This window comes from Xiphophorus hellerii, chromosome 14 (assembly GCF_003331165.1).
Source record: "Xiphophorus hellerii strain 12219 chromosome 14, Xiphophorus_hellerii-4.1, whole genome shotgun sequence".
Taxonomy (NCBI): Eukaryota; Metazoa; Chordata; class Actinopteri; order Cyprinodontiformes; family Poeciliidae; genus Xiphophorus; species Xiphophorus hellerii.
The window spans coordinates 28801240-28818610 of record NC_045685.1 but is presented as its reverse complement, the minus strand read 5'-3'; the positions used below and the strand labels follow the sequence as shown (position 1 = coordinate 28818610).

The 17371-nt window shown below is 47.0% G+C and overlaps 2 protein-coding genes and 1 long non-coding RNA gene across 3 annotated transcripts; 2 read left to right on the top strand and 1 right to left on the bottom strand.

Moving 5' to 3' along the window:
- Window positions 1-2830: 2830 nt before the first annotated feature.
- On the top strand, window positions 2831-4498 carry LOC116732036 (uncharacterized). Its single transcript, XR_004341694.1, has 3 exons — window positions 2831-2900; window positions 3368-3486; window positions 3658-4498. It is a non-coding gene; the product is annotated as an uncharacterized LOC116732036 (long non-coding RNA).
- A 113-nt stretch (window positions 4499-4611) lies between these two features.
- LOC116732016 (serrate RNA effector molecule homolog) lies at window positions 4612-12180 on the top strand. The gene is made up of 21 exons (XM_032581943.1): window positions 4612-4743; window positions 5500-5618; window positions 6329-6439; window positions 6515-6658; window positions 6747-6807; window positions 6882-7179; window positions 7256-7452; window positions 7865-7930; window positions 8763-8865; window positions 8936-9048; window positions 9193-9254; window positions 9339-9417; window positions 9491-9655; window positions 9727-9882; window positions 9984-10137; window positions 10991-11103; window positions 11180-11260; window positions 11325-11475; window positions 11566-11667; window positions 11736-11841; window positions 11918-12180. The coding sequence occupies exons 2-21, from the start codon at window positions 5500-5502 to the stop codon at window positions 11991-11993; spliced, it is 2457 nt and encodes an 818-aa protein (XP_032437834.1). The 5' UTR covers window positions 4612-4743; the 3' UTR covers window positions 11994-12180.
- Window positions 12181-12772: 592 nt separating this feature from the next.
- Window positions 12773-14415, bottom strand: LOC116732026 (gastrula zinc finger protein XlCGF49.1-like). The gene is made up of 2 exons (XM_032581959.1): window positions 14250-14415; window positions 12773-13397 (listed from the first exon to the last, which is right to left on the bottom strand). The coding sequence occupies exons 1-2, from the start codon at window positions 14391-14393 to the stop codon at window positions 12837-12839; spliced, it is 705 nt and encodes a 234-aa protein (XP_032437850.1). The 5' UTR covers window positions 14394-14415; the 3' UTR covers window positions 12773-12836.
- Between the last annotated feature and the right edge of the window lie 2956 nt (window positions 14416-17371).

The following is a 17371-nucleotide window of genomic DNA, read 5'->3' as shown; positions in this document are numbered from 1 at the left end:
GCTGCTCTACTGTCTGACTGAAGAAGCAAATAGCATTAATGGAGCAACAGCTAAGCTAACAGAAACAGCAGCTAACTTTCCTTTTTTGTTTTGTTGGCCTTTATTTGAAAGTAGTCAGACAGGAAAGATGTTGAAGACGTGCAGCAAATGTCGCCAGGCCGGGAATCGAACCTACAACCACCACGAGGACGAAGGCCTCCATACGTGGGTGGTGCTTTGCCCCTGTGCCACCAGAGCGCCCCGACAGCATCAGAGCAGTTAGCTAGCAGAAACAGAGCAGCTAGCTAACAGAAACAGAGCAGTTAGCAGTTAGCTAACAGAAACAGAGCAGCTAGCTAACAGAAACAGAGCAGTTAGCAGTTAGCTAGCAGGAACAGCTAGCTAGCAGCTGCTGGAACATGGGCTAGCCGCTGTGTTCCTCTGCATCCTGGCCCAGATGTTGCTGCTGAAGGATTTTAATAAGGAGCTGCAGATTATAGAGGACGGATTTACTGATTCCTAATTCTGTGCATCATCTGAACTGTTGGATAATAAATCATAACCTCTCAGGTTTGTTTTGAACCATGAGGACTGATGGATTTCAGAGTTTTGTATTCAGTAATCATATCGTTTCATTTCAGCTGCAGCAGAACTGCCTCTTCTACAGTTTTGATATTTTTTATGATTCTAGAAATAACTTGACAGAAAAAAAAAGTTAAATTGATGAAATTATCTTTTATGGTGTTTCTCCCCATAAAACCCGGAGAACAGGAAGTAAACTTTCTGTTTCCTGTTCCCAATAACACATGGACTATCCTCACACACACACACATCACAGACTGTTTTCTTCACACACACACACAACCTGTAAATTTTATCTGCCATTATTTATCTATAATCCATTCCCTAACATTCTTGTATAATCTGTATAATCTGTGCATATAGCTCCCATATTTATATTTATACACAATATCTATATCTCTTGCTATAACCCCTTATAGTCCATACATACATAGTCTTGTACATCTGTAAATAAATATCTATATCTCGTAGAGCACTTCTGGATAGATGCAAACTACATCTTGTTGCTTGTACTTGTGACAGTGCAATGACAATAAAGTTGAATTCTATTCTATTCATTATTAACAATCAAACTCAGGTTAGAACAAGTGGACCAGTTACCAGACGGATTCAGAACCAGAACCTGTCCTGCAGGTGAGGAAGACTCGGTCCTTCATCGGGTTCAGACCTGCTGATAATCTGAGTCAGATTTTAGTTTGTTGTTTGATTCTCTATTCATTAGTTTGATCTCCTGACCTTTACCCTTTCACCCCATCTCTGTTCATGACTCCACGTTAGTTTCCTCTGCGGTTCTGATCCGGGTTCATTTTCTGCCAGTAATCAGGATTTTGAACTTTAACCTTCAGCTATCAGTGGAGTTATCTCTGTGTTTTAATTATGAAGATAAAAACTCATAAAATCTAATGTAACTCTTTATTTAGTTATTTTCTGAAGACCTTTTGTTGGACTCGTGTTCTGGTCCGGATCAGTTGGTACTGGTCGGTTCTGATCCGATGGTAGAGGAACCTCCTCCTGCAGAACCAGAACCGTTTGATAACGAAACCAGTTTAATATTTAATGAACCTGAACACCAAACTTCCTGTTAGGAGAAATTCATTCATATTTTCTGTATTTAGTTTTGGATTTCCATCTCTGCTTTCCTTTCTGATTTGGTTCTTCTCTTCAGAACCGGTTCTGGATGATCAGCCTGTTAACATGAAGCCCAGAAATTAACAGGCTGATAAATGATTTATTAAATCTGATCATTTAAAGAAAATTACAAATATATTTTTCATATTTTTGTAAGTATATTTTGAAAACCTCATTTTGTTAAGTTAAATTAAATACACTTTTTAAAATAACTTCTCATGTCATAAATGAGATAATTGAAATGATTAAAGTTTTCTAATAACAAGTCCTCTCATCTGATTGGTTGACCTGCCCAGCAGCTCAGCTGTGGACCAATCAGCTTCCCTGCTGAGTGACCTGGAAGGCGGAGCCAAAATAAATCAGGATGTTTGCAGAAAATCATCAAATGAACCTGAAATAGTTTCTAATAATTTACATTTATTTACGATAAATAAGGTTTATCTATTTGATGCATATAAAGTTAAAACATTTATTCATTTACATTAATAATCATTTACTGTATTGAGTTTTGGCCCTTTTGGCTTTCCGTACCTCTAAGCTTCTGCCTATGTCAGAGGTTTGGACTGTCCTGACCTTTGACCTCCAGCCCAGGTTCTGTTCATATGGTGAGACGCTGTAATACCGGCATCCAGCTGGTTCTGATCGGTTCTGATCTGCTCTACTACTGGACCTTTAACCTTTAACCTGAACCCAGCAGGTCGGTTCAGGCTGGTTCTGATCCGGTCTGTCTGACCCGACCTTTCTTCTTCTGCAGCGCCACCATGAGGTCTGTGGGAGGCCCTTCCTCGCCCGTCTCCTCTTCCTCAGAGGAAGCTCCGCCCCCGCTCTTCTCCATCACCAGCCGGCGGCTCCAGGACGAGTTTCTGAAAGGTGAGAACCGGACCGGACCGGAACCAGAACCTCCGTCCTGGCCCTGACCTCCGTCTCCTTCCTTCCAGAGCGCCTGAGGAGGCTGGAGTCCCGGAGCGACGCCTCCTCCACGCTAAGCTCCTCCCCCTCCTCCGGAAGCCCCGCCTCCCCGGCTGCCTCCCCCCTACGCTCCCCCTCCCCGCAGGCTCCACCCCCTCCCTCCCCCTGCTCCCCCGGAAGCCCCGCCTCCCCGCTGACCCCGCCCCCTCCCTCCCCCTGCTCCCCCGGAAGCCCCGCCTCCCCGCTGACCCCGCCCCCTCACTCCCCCTGCTCCCCCCCCAGGCAGCCCGACGCCTCCCCAGGTGAGTTTAGACCAGGTGATCTGAACAACTTTGACCTCTGACCCCACAGACCAAACATTGAAACAAACTTTACAGTTTAGATTCAATAATTATTACATTTAATCAGCATAAATATTATCTTTGGAGAGAAACTTTCCATTTCTAGCTAGCTAAGCTAACCGGAGGAATCGGCAGCCAATCAGGAAATGAGCTTCAGAAAAACATTTTAATTTATATTTTAGTTAAAAGAACGATTGAGAAACAGAAAACAAAAACTAGAATACAAGATAAAGAAATTATAGGATTCAAATTTTATTATTTTTACTTTTATTTTTTTTCTCTCATCTTCCACCTCCTGAGCCTCCACAGCGCCCCCTGGCGGCCCCCCACGTTGGAAAACTGGTTTAGACCCTGATGATCCCAGATAGAGGGGCCAGTGGGTTCTGGTTCTGTTGGACCCTAACTGGTTCTGACCCGTCTCTGTCCAGGTCTGTCCCTGTCCAGTCCAGAGCTGCTGTCGGAGCTGACAAGGAGACAGACTTGTCCTCTGAGACGTGTCCAGAAGCACAGCGGACTGACCACCGTCTTCTCTGGACGAGGACGACAGGTCTGACCCCCTGCAGGGCGTCCCTCTGTGTCTCTGCTGTCCTCTATGTCTCTGTCCTCTCTCACTGTCCCTCTGTGTCTCTGCTGTCCCTCTGTCCTCTCTCACTGTCCCTCTGTGTCTCTGCTGTCCCTCTGTCCTCTCTCACTGTCCCTCTGCTCCTCCCTCCTCCAGGTCTCAGGCTCCTCCCCCTAGGCTGAACCAGCCAATAGGAGAGCTGCTGCTCCTCTTTCTACCTCCACATCAGGCTGAACAACTTGAGCCAGAAAACTGAACCACTGAGTCCATGGAGCTTCGCACACAGAAGCCCCGCCCCGTTTATGACCACGCCCAGTTTAAACTCCGCCCCTCTAATCCCGCCTCGTCTCAAGCCCCGCCCCCTGCGCTGCAGAAGAGCTGCGGATGTTTTTGTTCTGAAGAGATAAAGATTATAAAATTTAATTCAACTTGCTAATTTCAGATGAAATTTGAAATGAATATCTAAAAGTAAAGTTTAAACGACGGCGATTAGTGGATGCTGTTCCAGTTTAGCTTCCAGAACCGGGTCATGTGACTGCTGTCATGTTTCCACCAACCCAGAACCAAGATGGTGGTTCAGCAGAACCTCAGGCCCAGTTCAGAACCCTACAGCTCCAAACTGTTCAGTTACACTTTTAATAACGCTGCCAATTCAGTCTGATTTGATTCATTTATGAATAAATTGGCTCAATAAATAGTTTAGCTAATTAATTAATGAGTTTATAAATGAAACAATATGAAAAGAAAATAATAAAATATACTTATCTGGCATAAATTTATTTTTTCAGGTTATTTTCAGATGTTATAATTTATTTTTGCGCGGTCATTGTGGTTTGATTTTGTAGATATTGTAAATCTACATAGATTTACAATATCAAATCTATGTAGGCTGAAAAAAATGCACATGTTGGACACTTAAAATGATAAAAAGCCTTTTCAAAATGTATGAGTTTTTATGGAAACTTGTTTAATTGTGTAATAAATATGTAAAATAAAACGCCCTGGGGAAATACATTTATTTTAAAATCCCATCTGTCTAAAATGAAGCCGCAGAGGAAGGTTTACTGTTTGTAGTTCATCAGCCAGCTTGTAGTTCCTGATTTTACCGCTAGGTGCTAAGCTAACTTTCGTACGCAGCTTAGCTCAACCGGAAGTGTCGTTGGTCCACAGTGATCTGTGGCGGCACTCTGTTAGCTTAGCGGCTAGTTTGTGCTTCTGGGAGTCGAAGTGGAGCTTTTCCAGGTAAACTGAACTGAAACCTCCTGATAAAGTTTGATTCTAATCAGGAGAAAATGCTGATGAACGCAGATAAACGCATGAATCCCGCATGGAGAAGTTTATTCAGTTAGCTCTGATGCTAAGCAGCCTGTTAGCCTCAGATCTAAACTGATGCTAACATTCTGCAGCGGGAATCTCCCTCTTAATAAATGATTTTATGAAATATTATTTGTTACTTTTTATATAAAATCTGCTGTTAGTTATTGGATGTTTCTAGTTTAACACCTTAACGAAAACAGCCGCGGCTCGCGAGGAGCTAACAGGCTAGCAGAGCTAGCAGAGGAGAAGAAGAGCTCAGTTCTGTTTATTCATTATGATCACAGATTAATAATCTGCTTCAGTTTATTAGAACATCTCAGGATATTCTAGATGAGAAGTTTCTCCGTTGTCTTGGTTCCAGGTTGATTCATCTGCAGCTCCTCAAACTGAATCTTCCAGATAATCGAACAATAATCATAAATATTAGTCTCAGTCCGTTCGCTGTGTGCAGCTGTTGTTGATGCTAAAGCAGTGAATTAGTTCACCTGCTGCAGCTCCTGCTGATCACTGATTAGCTATGATCAATATGTTGGAATCCACATATCAATAAATAATAATAAATCTTTATGTTTCTGCTGGTGTCTGAAACCTCAGAGTTTGTTTTGGTTTGAACAGTCAACAGACCAGAGTTTCTGGTTCTGATCCGGTTCTGGTCCGGTTCTAACTGTGTGCCTCCCTCAGATGGGCGACAGCGATGACGAGTTGGACCGTCGGAGACGGGACAAGTTCAGGCGGGAACGCAGCGACATGGAGCGGTCCAGAGAGAGGGAGGAGCGCCGCAGGGACGACTGGGCCGACAGGTCCGAACGCTGCAGAACCAGAACCAGGCTGTGACTCCTGTTCCTGGTTCTGGTTCTGACCTGTTTAGTTTACTCTGTGGAGAACCAGAACCAGTTAAAGTCATTTACTGATCCGGAGCAGAGTGAATGAACAGAACCGTTTCCTGTTTGGGTCAGCGTCGTCATGGTGACGGTACTGCTGGGCGATACGGACTCAAAGTTTATTGTTGTGGTAACGATCAGTGATAATAAGACATATTGATGATTGATTTGTCAGTAGCTGTGTCACACTGATTCCAGTCCCACCAACACAAATGCTGCTCAGTAGAAACGTTCCGCGTTCCTCAGGTTCTTCATCAGGTTCTTCCTCAGGTTCTTCATCAGGTTCTTCCTCAGGTTCTTCCTCAGGTTCTTCATCAGGTTCTTCCTCAGGTTCACCATCATAGTGACTTTATTTAAAATGTATTTTATTGAGGATAAAATACTAAAACTGTCCTGACAGTAAAACAGTTCAGACATTAATTTTGATTTATTGTTGAAACGATGAATCAAAATTGACGTCATGATGAAAAATAAAGATCTTCAGGTTCCAGTTAGACTAAAGAACCTGGTGGTTCTGATTGGACCAGTGGGTGACTCTGGTACCGGCTCAGTCTGGCTCTGCAGTTCTTTCAGTGTTCTGTGTTGAGTTGTTGTGGACCCTCTGATGGTTCTGGTTCTGTCGGTCTCAGGGAGTGGGAGCGCGGCAGGGAGAGGAGGCGGGACTACGACCGCGGCCGCAGGGACCGCTTCTCCCCGCCGCGACACATCAGCCCGCAGCACAAACGGCTGAGGAGAGACTGGTGAGGTTCTGACCTGGTTCTGATCCGGTTCTGATCCGATGTGACCCAGCATGCTAAGAGTCCGAGTGTTTCCAGGGACGACCACCGGGGGGAGCCGTACCGCTACGAGCCGCCCTACGGAGGAGGCGGGGCTCCGTTTCCGGGGGCGGGGCCTCAGACCTGGCACCATGACTTCCCCCACCTGCACCCCCACCCTGGAGGGCTCCCCCTGCAGGGCAGGTGAGCTACTGCATCGGGTCAGAACCACGGGGCCGGACCGGGTCAGAACCGGGTCGCAGGTCAGCTCATGGTTTTGTGTTGTTTGCAGGTTGGGGCTGCTGGACCCAGACCTGCCGCCTCCAGGACCGCCCAGCATGAGGAGCTTCAAGGTGAGGAACAGAACACAGAGGTGACCTCTGTGTGACCTCTGTATGACCTCTTTGTGACCTCTGTGTAACCCCAGGAGTTCCTGCTGAACATGGAGGACAGCGTGGACGAGACGGAGGCGGTGAAGCGCTACAATCAGTACAAACTGGACTTCCGGCGCCAGCAGCTGCAGGACTTCTTCATCCAGCACAAAGAGCACGAGTGGTTCCGGTCCAAGTACCACCCTGATGACATCACAGCCAAGAGGGCGGAGTCTCTGGGCGCCCTGCAGACCCGGCTGGCCGTCTTCCTGTTCCTGCTGGACAACCGCTGGCTGGACGGCGTCTCTCTGGACATGCAGCACGAGGCGGCCATCATCAAGCTGCTGGACGCAGGTAGGGAGGGGCATTCTGGGTAATGTGGTCCTGACTGGGCTTCTGGGTAACGCGGTCCTGTTGGTTTCTTGATCAGCTGTGATCAAGATGGAGGGAGGGACGGACTTTGACCTGCAGGTCCTGGAGGCTCCAGCAGGGGGCGGCGGAGACGCAGCAGAGAAGAGCCAGGCGGCTCCAAAGGAGGGAAGCAGTGGCGCTCAGAGCGGATCGGAGGCGGCCGGCGGTCAGAGGGACGGGTCAGACGGCGCTGAGGGAACCAAGGAACCCGACAAGGTCAGAACCAGAACCAGAACCAGAACCATGAGGCGGTTCACTGCTGACTTAGCAGAATCTCTTCTTCTGTTGTTGAGTTTTCTATAGAACTATAAGCTGAGTTAGTCAGGCTGTCTGCTCCGGTCCAGTTCTGTTTATCAGTTTAAATGATTCTGTTGGACCACAAGAAACCAACGTCTGGTTTTCATTCATTCTATTATTTATCATTTATTATCATTTATTAATGTTTTCTATTGTTATTTATCAAGTTATTTCAGAGAACGTTGAGATTCAGTCAGAGGAGCTAAAACTTTAGACCCCGAGTCCAAAGGGACGAACCGGGCCGGGTTTCAGAACCAGATCCAGCTGGTTCTGATCCGGTTGGTTCTGCTGGGTCCATCAGAACCTCCTGACGGTCTCATGTCGTCTCCAGAACCACGAGGATCCCGGCGGCCTGAAGGAGGAGAGAGAGGAAGAGGAGGAGAAGACGATGAAGAAGGTGAGTTTCATCATCGTCATCATCAGTTGTTCTGGTTCTGACCCGCGGATCCTCCTGGTTCTGAAGGTTCTGTTCCTGATGGCTGTGAAGATCATCTGTAGATGATTTTATTCATTGACTAGAAATAAACAAATTAGATTTAAACTAAACTTATATTTACACATTTAACTCAACTGATCCAGATCTACTGATTTATTGATCCAGATCTACTGAACCAGATCTACTGATTTATTGATCCAGATCTACTGATTTATTGATCCAGATCTACTGATTTATTGATCCAGATCTACTGATTTATTGATCCAGATCTACTGATCCAGATCTACTGATTTATTGATCCAGATCTACTGATTTATTGATCCAGATCTATTGATTTATTGATCCAGATCTATTGATCCAGATCTACTGATTTATTGATCCAGATCTACTGATCCAGATTTAACAACGTAAAGTAAACTTGTTTATTGAACTGTCTGTTTTATAAATAAAAATAGAAAAATCTACTCCAGGTTTTAGGTTGTTTTGTAGTTTGTTAAACTAAAGCAGATTAAAAAAAGTTGAATATATAAAAAATATCCTGAAACTTATAAATATTTTAAATGTTTGATTTATGCATCTGAAGCTCTGCTTGGTGGTTTAATCTGAGCTGAATGGTCACAGCGCCCCCTGCTGTCCTGGCGCACTCATTACCCAGAATGCACTGCTGCTTCTGTTCAGCTGAGAAACAAAACGATTCTGTGAATCAGTTTTACTCCAAATGTCTGCAGTTATTAAAGGATTTTCCTTCATCGTCATGGCAACCACTGTCAGTAACCCCGCCTCTTCCTCTCAGGGCAGGAAGAGGAAGCGCAGCCTGTCGGCGGACAGTGGCGAGGGCAGCGGCTCCGACTCCGACTCCTCCCACTCTGACAAGGAGGAAGAGGAGGAGGAAGAGGGTCAGTACCCCAGAGACACGCCGGAGCTCCGCTCTAAAGGTCAGAGGTCACAGTGCTCCTGTTGTTTCAGAGCGCCATCAGGAGAGAGAGGAGGCTCCGCCCACGCCCCGCCCCCTGCACCTGACCACCTCCCTGTTCATCAGGAGCATCGCTCCAGAGGTCGCCAAGGACGAGGTCACCGCCGTAAGAACCGGAACCGGACCAGAACCCAGACCAGACTAAAACCAGAACCAGAGTTATCTGGCTCAGACTGACCTCTGACCTCCGACCCTGTCCTGTCTCAGCATCTTGTTGACCTCTGACCTCTAACCCACTTCCTGTCTGCAGCTGTGTCGCAGGTACCCCGGCTTCCTGCGGGTGGCGCTGTCGGACCCTCAGCCAGAGCGGAGGTACTGGTTGTCTCAGCTGGTCGACCCGGTTCTTGCCAGGCCAGAACCGGCTCAGAACCGGCGTCCTGACTGTCTGTGTTGCAGGTTCTTCCGGCGGTGCTGGGTGACCTTTGACCGCAGCGTCAACATCAAGGAGACCTGCTGGAACCTGCAGAACGTCAGGGTAACCCAGAGCTCCGTCAGAACCGTCAGAACCTCCAGAACCGGGCCGCTAACAGCCGGTTCTGCTGTCTCAGCTCAGGGACTGTGAGCTGGCGCCGGTGGTGAACCGGGACCTGAGCCGGCGGGTCCGGACCGTCAACGGCCTGACGCACCACCGGCCCGTGGCGAGGAACGACGTCCGGCTGGCGGCGCGGCTCGTCCACAGCCTGGACCAGCGGGGGGCGCTGTGGACCACACAGGTACGGAACTGTCTGGACCCGACCGGAACCAGAACCCGACCCGCTCACCCAGAACGCCTCTGTTCCTGCAGGCGGAGACCAACCCGGTTCTGCAGAACATCACCGACTATCTGATCGAGGAGGTCAGCGCCGAGGAGGAGGAGCTTATCGGGGCCGCGGGGGCCGGCGCCGACGACGACCCCAAGGCCGCCGACGTTCCCGTGGAAACGGACCAGAACCTGCTGCAGGTGGGCGGGGCCTGTGGCGGTGTGTGTTGTGTTCAGGTTCTGATTGAGTTCAGGTTCTGGACCGGTGCTGTGTTCAGGTTCTGACCCGGTGCTGTGTTCAGGTTCTGGACCGGTTGCTGCTCTACCTGCGTCTCGTTCACTCTGTGGATTACTATAACTTCTGCGAGTATCCTGCTGAGGACGAGATGCCTCACCGCTGCGGCCTCATCCACGTCCGGGGCCCGCTGCCGGTGGCCCGCATCACTCCAGCAGAGGGTGAGCCGCACCACAGCACGGCCTAGTTAAAGTACGGGATCAACTCCACATTTTTCCCTGGAGTTTTGATTCTTTCATGTTTCAGAAATCCTTTCATCTCCATGACAACCATTCAGCTGTTGAAAACACCTGGGTGGACCTAGCCCCGCCTCCGAGCCGCAGCTCCTCCCCTCAGCTCCTTCAGACTAGCCAGCAGCAATTAGCAAACATCTGCTGAGCTCATTACAGGAGCTGCTGCTCAGAGCAGCTGGTAAAAACCTTAAAGGGTTAATAGAGGAGCCATGTTGGGAACGACTTCCTTGAGGCGGAGCTTCAGAGAGAGCAGGAGCTTCTTAAAGAGACAGAGGTCCAATTTACAAAATTAATTTTCTGTTAAGTCATGTTTGATATATACATCATTTAACTCAGTGTTTCTCAGTTCCGGTCCTCAGGCCTCCTGCCCTGCATGTTTTAGGTGTTCCCCTTCTGCCACACACCTGGATTGAATCTGTGGGTCATTAACAGGTTTCTGCAGTACTTGATGCAACCATTTGGATCAGCTGTTCTAAAATAGAGACACATATAAAACAAGCAGAGCAGGGGGCCTGAGGACCGGAATTGAGAAGCGCTGATTCAACTGAAGGTGACCTAGTTACTGATTATGCAATAAAATGGAGCTGTGTGTCTGAAAAACACATAAATAAATAAATGTAACACCGGCCCTTTAAAGTACAGGGAGGCTACAGGAGAAAACAGCAGGAGGTTGTTTACCCACCCTGAGGTTTTCCACTGATCAGAGATTAAGACCTCACCTGAACAGTTAATGTGATGATGATGATGATGATGAAGGTGGTGCTGTGCTCTGATTGGACAGTGACTGAACACCTGAGGATGTGTGAGGAGCGTCTGGCTCCTCTGTTCTCACCGACGGAGACGCTGAGCGAAGAGGAAGCAGTTCGGCTCGGAAAGAAAGACCCGGAACAGGAGGTACTGTACCTGTCCACCTGTCTGTCTCTCTACCTGTCCACCTGTCTGTCTCTCCTGATGCGTCTCCTGTCCCCAGGTGGAGACGTTCCTGGCGTCCAACACCCAGGAGCTCAGTAAGGACAAGTGGCTCTGTCCTCTGAGTGGGAAGAAGTTCAAGGTGAGGCCCCGCCCCTCTCTGGTTGCCACGGTAACGGTGCCTGACGGTGTTGTTGTTGTTTTAGGCCCCAGAGTTCGTCCGTAAACACATCCTGAACAAACATGGCGAGAAGGTGACCGCCGTCAGACAGGAAGTGGAGTTCTTCAACAACTTCCTGTTGGACGCCAAGAGACCCGCCCTCCCTGAGCACAAGCCCCTCCCACCGCCTGCTCAAGGTACCTGATTGGCCTCTGATGGAGGCTAGGCTAACGTTAGCATGCTGTTGGCTGGTTGACCTCTGACCCCTCCTCTGGCTCCGCCCCCAGCCGGTCCTCCAGGCATGGCGGCGTTTCCTGGTCAGTCTCCGCAGCAGCAAAGCCTTCTGGGATACCCTCCAGGCGTCAGGCCGCCGCTGCCCGGATTCCCAGGTAGGTGAGGCTCCGGGTCGGAGCCCGCAGGGGGCGGAGCCGGGCTGACGCTCTGTTTGGACCTACAGGTGTGGGACCCCACCTGGCGCCGGGCCAGTTCGGGCCGGGCCGCGGTCACTATGACAACTTCAGAGGAGGAGGAGGAGCGTTTCCAGGGAAACAAAGGAGCAGCAGGTACATAGAACCGGGCCGGTGGTCCAATCAAAACCTCTGTCTGTTTGGACCAATCAGAACCTCTGTCTGTGTTTAGGGGCCTGAGGGGCGACCCGCGGTCCATCATCGAGTACCGAGACCTGGACGCTCCGGACGACCTGGACTTCTTCTAGCACAGCTTTCTACTTTTTTATTCCTGTATGAGAGACAGAGAGAGAGTGTGTGTGTGTGTGTGTGTGTCAGGGTGTGTGTATGTCTGTGTGTGTGTGTCAGGGTGTGTGTGTGTGTGTCTGTGAGCAGGACCAACATCATGATCTGATCCAGGAGAGTTTTTCCAATAAAGAACAAAAACTCCAGACCGACTCCTCGTTTTCTTCCTCTGGACTTCCTGTCCATCATCTTCATCATCGTTTCTTTACCAACCAGTTGGCTGAATTAGAAATAGATCAGAAATTAGAAATCAATACCCTTTTGGCTCATTGATTGATCTATTTAGTGCCATGAAAACAGTTTAAATGAACATCCAATAATCCAAAGTTTTGATGTTTTAATATTGTTTGATCTTTACTGATTCACTGCAGCCCGGAGCTACGTCCAGTTAGCTACCGTTAGCTTTAAGAAGACGGGACGTTTATTTTATGTAACTCAGTGGCAAGAAAAAGAAGGAAAATGAGAGCAGCTCACCTGAAACACTCAGACTGAAGTCTGAACTGGAGTTAGCTTTAGCTGCTCTGTTTGTAATAATTCTGTAAAAACACACAGAATAATAAAACAGATAATGTTTTTATCTGTCCAGAGTTCTGATAAACAAGGAGAATTAGCTGCTCTGCTAGCTACGTCTGTTAGTTGCTAGGCTAACAGCCTGCACTGTGTTTTCAGCTGGGCTACAGTTAGCAGGAGCTACATGTACCTGCAGGTTCTGATCTGGAAACAGAAGACTTGGAGAATAAAATCTGAGATTTTAAATCTTTATTTTGGTTCAGGATGTTGTCCTCTTTGGGTCAGAACAGAACATTTCATCTGCAGAACATGTCGCAGCAGTACGGTCTGTCCCTGGTGTGGCTCCTCTGGTGTTTCCTCAGGGAACCGGGCCGGGTGAACGTCTTCCCACACTCCTCGCACCAGAAGGGTTTCTCCCCGCTGTGGGTGACCCGGTGGTTCCTCAGGTGGCTGCGGTCCCTGAACCTCTTCCCACAGGCCTCACATGCGTGTGGCTTTTCTCCGCTGTGCAGCAGCTGGTGGACCTTGAGGTTGCTGCGCTTGGAGAAGCGTTTCCCGCAGTCCTGACAGCCGTAGGGCTGCAGGCGGCCGTGGACACGCTCCAGGTGCAGCTTCAGGGTTTCCTTCTGGGTGAAGGTGTTCCCACACTGCGGGCAGAGGAAGCTCTGCTCCGCGCTGTGGATGTTCTGGTGCCGCTTCAGGTGGGCCGCCTGGCCGAACGTCTTCCCACACTCACCACAGCCATACGGCTTCTCTCCTCTGTGGATCTTCTGGTGTCTCCACAGGCCACAGGCTCTGCTGAAGACCTTCCCACAGTGGGGACAGCAGTGGCGTTTCCCCTCCTGGTTCTCAGGTTTCTGGAGGAGACAGAACAAAGAGCGTGATGGTTTCCATACATCAGAGCCTGGTTGGTATTATCAAGCTGAAGTTGGTGTCTGATTCCACCTCATTTTGTTTACTACTTTGAGCATATTTAATGTGCTCTACTTTATAAAATGTGTAACGATGGTGGGTCGCCTTCAACCCCCCTGACCTGAGCAGGAACCTTCCAGCTGCAGCCTGTGGATCACAGCAGGGAGCCATGATCTGAGAGGAGCGAACGTCAACAAGAACCATTCAGTCAGGCTGCGATGTTTTAATCAGGCATCAGTGCAGACAACCCTCATAAACCCTGACAGCAGCAGAAGCAGATAAACTGATGACTAAAATCACTACAACACCAGTTCTACTGATAACCTGATCAGCTACAAGGTCAACCTGAATACCAAGCGAACTAAAACACCAGTCAGAGTGTTAGCAGTGTTTTAATATGCAGATAAACTGATGTCCAGATCAACTAAAACACTAATCTGACCCTAAATCAGCTAGAGCATCAGTTAAACTGGTTACCATTTTAACTAAAACACCAGTAGAAATTATCAGTGGTTTGAAGCTCGTGATTTAATCAGGCATCAGAAGGACACCTACAAGCACCAGGTAACCTGAAGACCAGATTAACTTTAACACTAGTTCCCCTGATAACCAGCTGATCTGGAACACCAGTGAGCGCGTTGCTCGCTGTGACTCTGATGTTTTCATCAGGCATCGGCGCAGACACCTACATTCTGTCGGTAGCAGCGTTTTAACCAGAGCCTCAGTTAATCTGATAGCCAGTGCAGCTAATGAGCTCCGTGTCTGCCCACAGAGCTCCCAGTGTGTTGAACTCTGACCTTTGGGTCGGTGGGACCAGAGGAGGAGACCCATCTGGTTCTGTTGGAGCGGTTCCGGTTCGGCGGGTCCATTCCGCGGTATGAAATAAAGCAACTAATCCAGTCTGAGGTTTCCCAGCTGAGTTTAGAGGTGTGAATGCGCATGCGCACGGAGCGAAGGAAGCGGTTTATATTTTCACAATAAAAGCCTCTAGCTGGTTAACAGATTTTCAGAACTACAGAGAAAAGTTTAATCAGGAGAAAATAGCAAAATAATAAATATTGTTTACAATTAAGAAATAAGAAAAAAACACGTAAATTTAGGAACACAACTATAAATATACAAAACAATTAATTTATTTAAACATAAAATGCGAGGGAGAGATTTTACAGATTTTCACTCCATAATAAAGCAGGAAGAGTTTAACAGATTTAATTACATTAAATTAATTTTTAATTTAATGTAATTTAATGACTGTTCTGGTTGAATCCATGCAGGGCAGGATGGATGACTTCCTGTTTATTATACAGATATCAGATATTATTGCCCATAAGGTTATTATTCCTGTTATTGATATTAATTTATTTCTTGGTCTTTCTGAAAATAAATCACTTCAAAATTTGAATTTTCTGTAATTAAAATCCACCAAATAAATTTCATCAGACGGATGAAATTTATCTTTTAAAGGAAACGTGAATAAATGTCAGAGGAATCAGATCCAACTGTTGATGGAGAATGAGTGATGATATCAACCAGAACTAGCGTGACCATATTTTACTTTGGGCAAAAGCGGGAAAACTACATACATTTGCGCATTCGCATGTTGTTGGCGTACTGACAGCCATCTGACGCGGCTCAGTGATTACGTGACACGCAGCGCCGTGCGCAGGGCCCTACAATGCACTGTAAGCTATGTAATGTGTTTTGAGGCAGTTGACCAAAATCCCGGACGATTTTTAAATTCCCCCCGGACATCTTTTTAGGTCTGAAAAGTAGGACATGTCCAGGAAAAAGAGGACGTCTGGTCACCCTAACCAGAACCCGACCAGAACCCAAACAGAACCCGAACAGAACCTGACCAGAACCCAACCAGAACCCGACAGAACTCCAGAACCCAACCAGAACCCAAACAGAACCCCATAACCCGACCAGAACCCAAACAGAACCCCATAACCCGACAGAACCCAACCAGAACCCAACCAGAACCCGACCAGAACCCGACAGAACCCCAAAACCCGACAGAACTCCAGAACCCAACCAGAACCCGACCAGTACCTGACCGGAACCCGACCAGAAACTTGAACTTGGTTCTGATCCGATCTTCTCTCTAACTGACCCCTGTGACCTCAGTGACCTCAGGGGTCAAAGGGTTCAGGTTCTGGACCCTGGATCCAGGTTCTGGATCAGAGCCTCAGGTTCTGGTTCCAGCGACTCGTCTCTCACCAGTCCTCCCAGTAGACGCCACTGGTTCGTTGTTCCTGGTTGGATTCTGGTCTCTTCCATCCAACCAGTGGCTCCAGTCCTCCCAGTTTCCTGTCTGGGTTTAATTTCTCACACGTTGGTGGTCATAATGTTCTGCTGCTGTTCTGGTGGGTCCGGTTCTTCTCCGGTTCTCCAGTTTGATTAAACCTGATCGATCGATGATTTTCAGAAAGAATCTGATGAGTTTAATGACTTTAAAGACGCAGTACCTCGAGTGGCCGCTGGGTGTCGCTGTGGTTCAATAATACATGAGAAGAGGAAACAGTTTATCTGCGTTTTATGAAACATTTTGAACAACGTGGCAAGTTGTACAAGAAGGTTTACAGGCTGAAGGCAAACATAAAAATATAAGATGACAGTAAAAAAAAAAAAAAAAAAAAAGTCAGACATCAAACAGGGAAAAGAAAAACAACAAAAGCAAACAGAAAAGGTCAGAGGTCAACTAGTTCTCATCAGATAGACTCAGTTCATTATCAGCTGATTTCCTGCTTGTTTCCCATCAGTTTTAAGGGTTTTGTCCATTTTTACAAACTGAAGTCAGGTTTTGTATTTCAGCAGGTTGTTCAGAACCGGGTTCTTCTGTCCAAATGTTACATCGTCTCTGTTGAAGGGACGAGGAACCAGATCCAGACCTCAACGTTCCCCAAAACGTTCCAGTGAGAAAACGATCAAAAAGATGATCTGTTGTTGGAAAAGGTCCAGCTGTTGGTGTCAAAGTTGAAACTTTGAGGTAAAAATTCCCTGGATGGAAAAACCTTACTGAGGATTTTAAAATGAATTTCTTCAGCTTTAGAGGAGATTTAAGGTCAGCGGTTCTGACCTCTGAGTCAGGAAACGAATTTAAAATGGAGTTTTTATTTGGTCGGACAGGAAAGATAAAGTTAGTTAGATCCGTCTGTTAGAATTACAAATCCAAAAGTTGAAGTAACTGAAGATTAGCTGGTTGAATGTTTATATTGAACCAGATATTTGACCTCAGAGGGGTCAGAGGTCATTACTGTTAAACTGAGAGCGAGAGTGGTCCAGATTATACAATAAACAAAGTTCATCATAAAACAATAAATCTCCATTATCATTAAGAAAATGTCTAATGGACCAGATTCCTTTTTCCATCCAAACACAGAGATTTATTTTACTGTGGATAAAATCTGTTGTTCCAGTTTGATGAGGACTAAAATTATTTGTTCACAAGTTTCCAACACAACAAAACCTGCTGGTGACAGGAAGTCTGTCGACACCAGAGTCACATCTAAGAACAAAATCTCTATATGACCTTTCAAGCACATGGTGGCGCTGTCCCGTTCTTCCATAAAAATATCTGTCTCAGTTTTCAGAGAGACGAAGATTTGACCAGCAGAAGGTTTGAGTCTGGGCTTGAAAAGGAGCAACAGAGGTTAAAATAAAAGTTTAAGGTTTTGATAAAAGTTTCTAATTAATTTTCCAGTAGCAGTTTGGTTTGTTAATAAGGGACTGATTGTGTTTTTAACTTGCTGTATAAACTAGTTTTTCTCTTTTCCTTCACAGATTGAATCTAATTTAGATTTTAGGTCAGAAGGTTATTATTGTTTAACACACAACAAGTTTAACTCTTTAACTAACTTTACTTCTGCAGGTCATTGATTCTTTAAGGTTTTGCTAAACGATACAGATTAACCCTGTA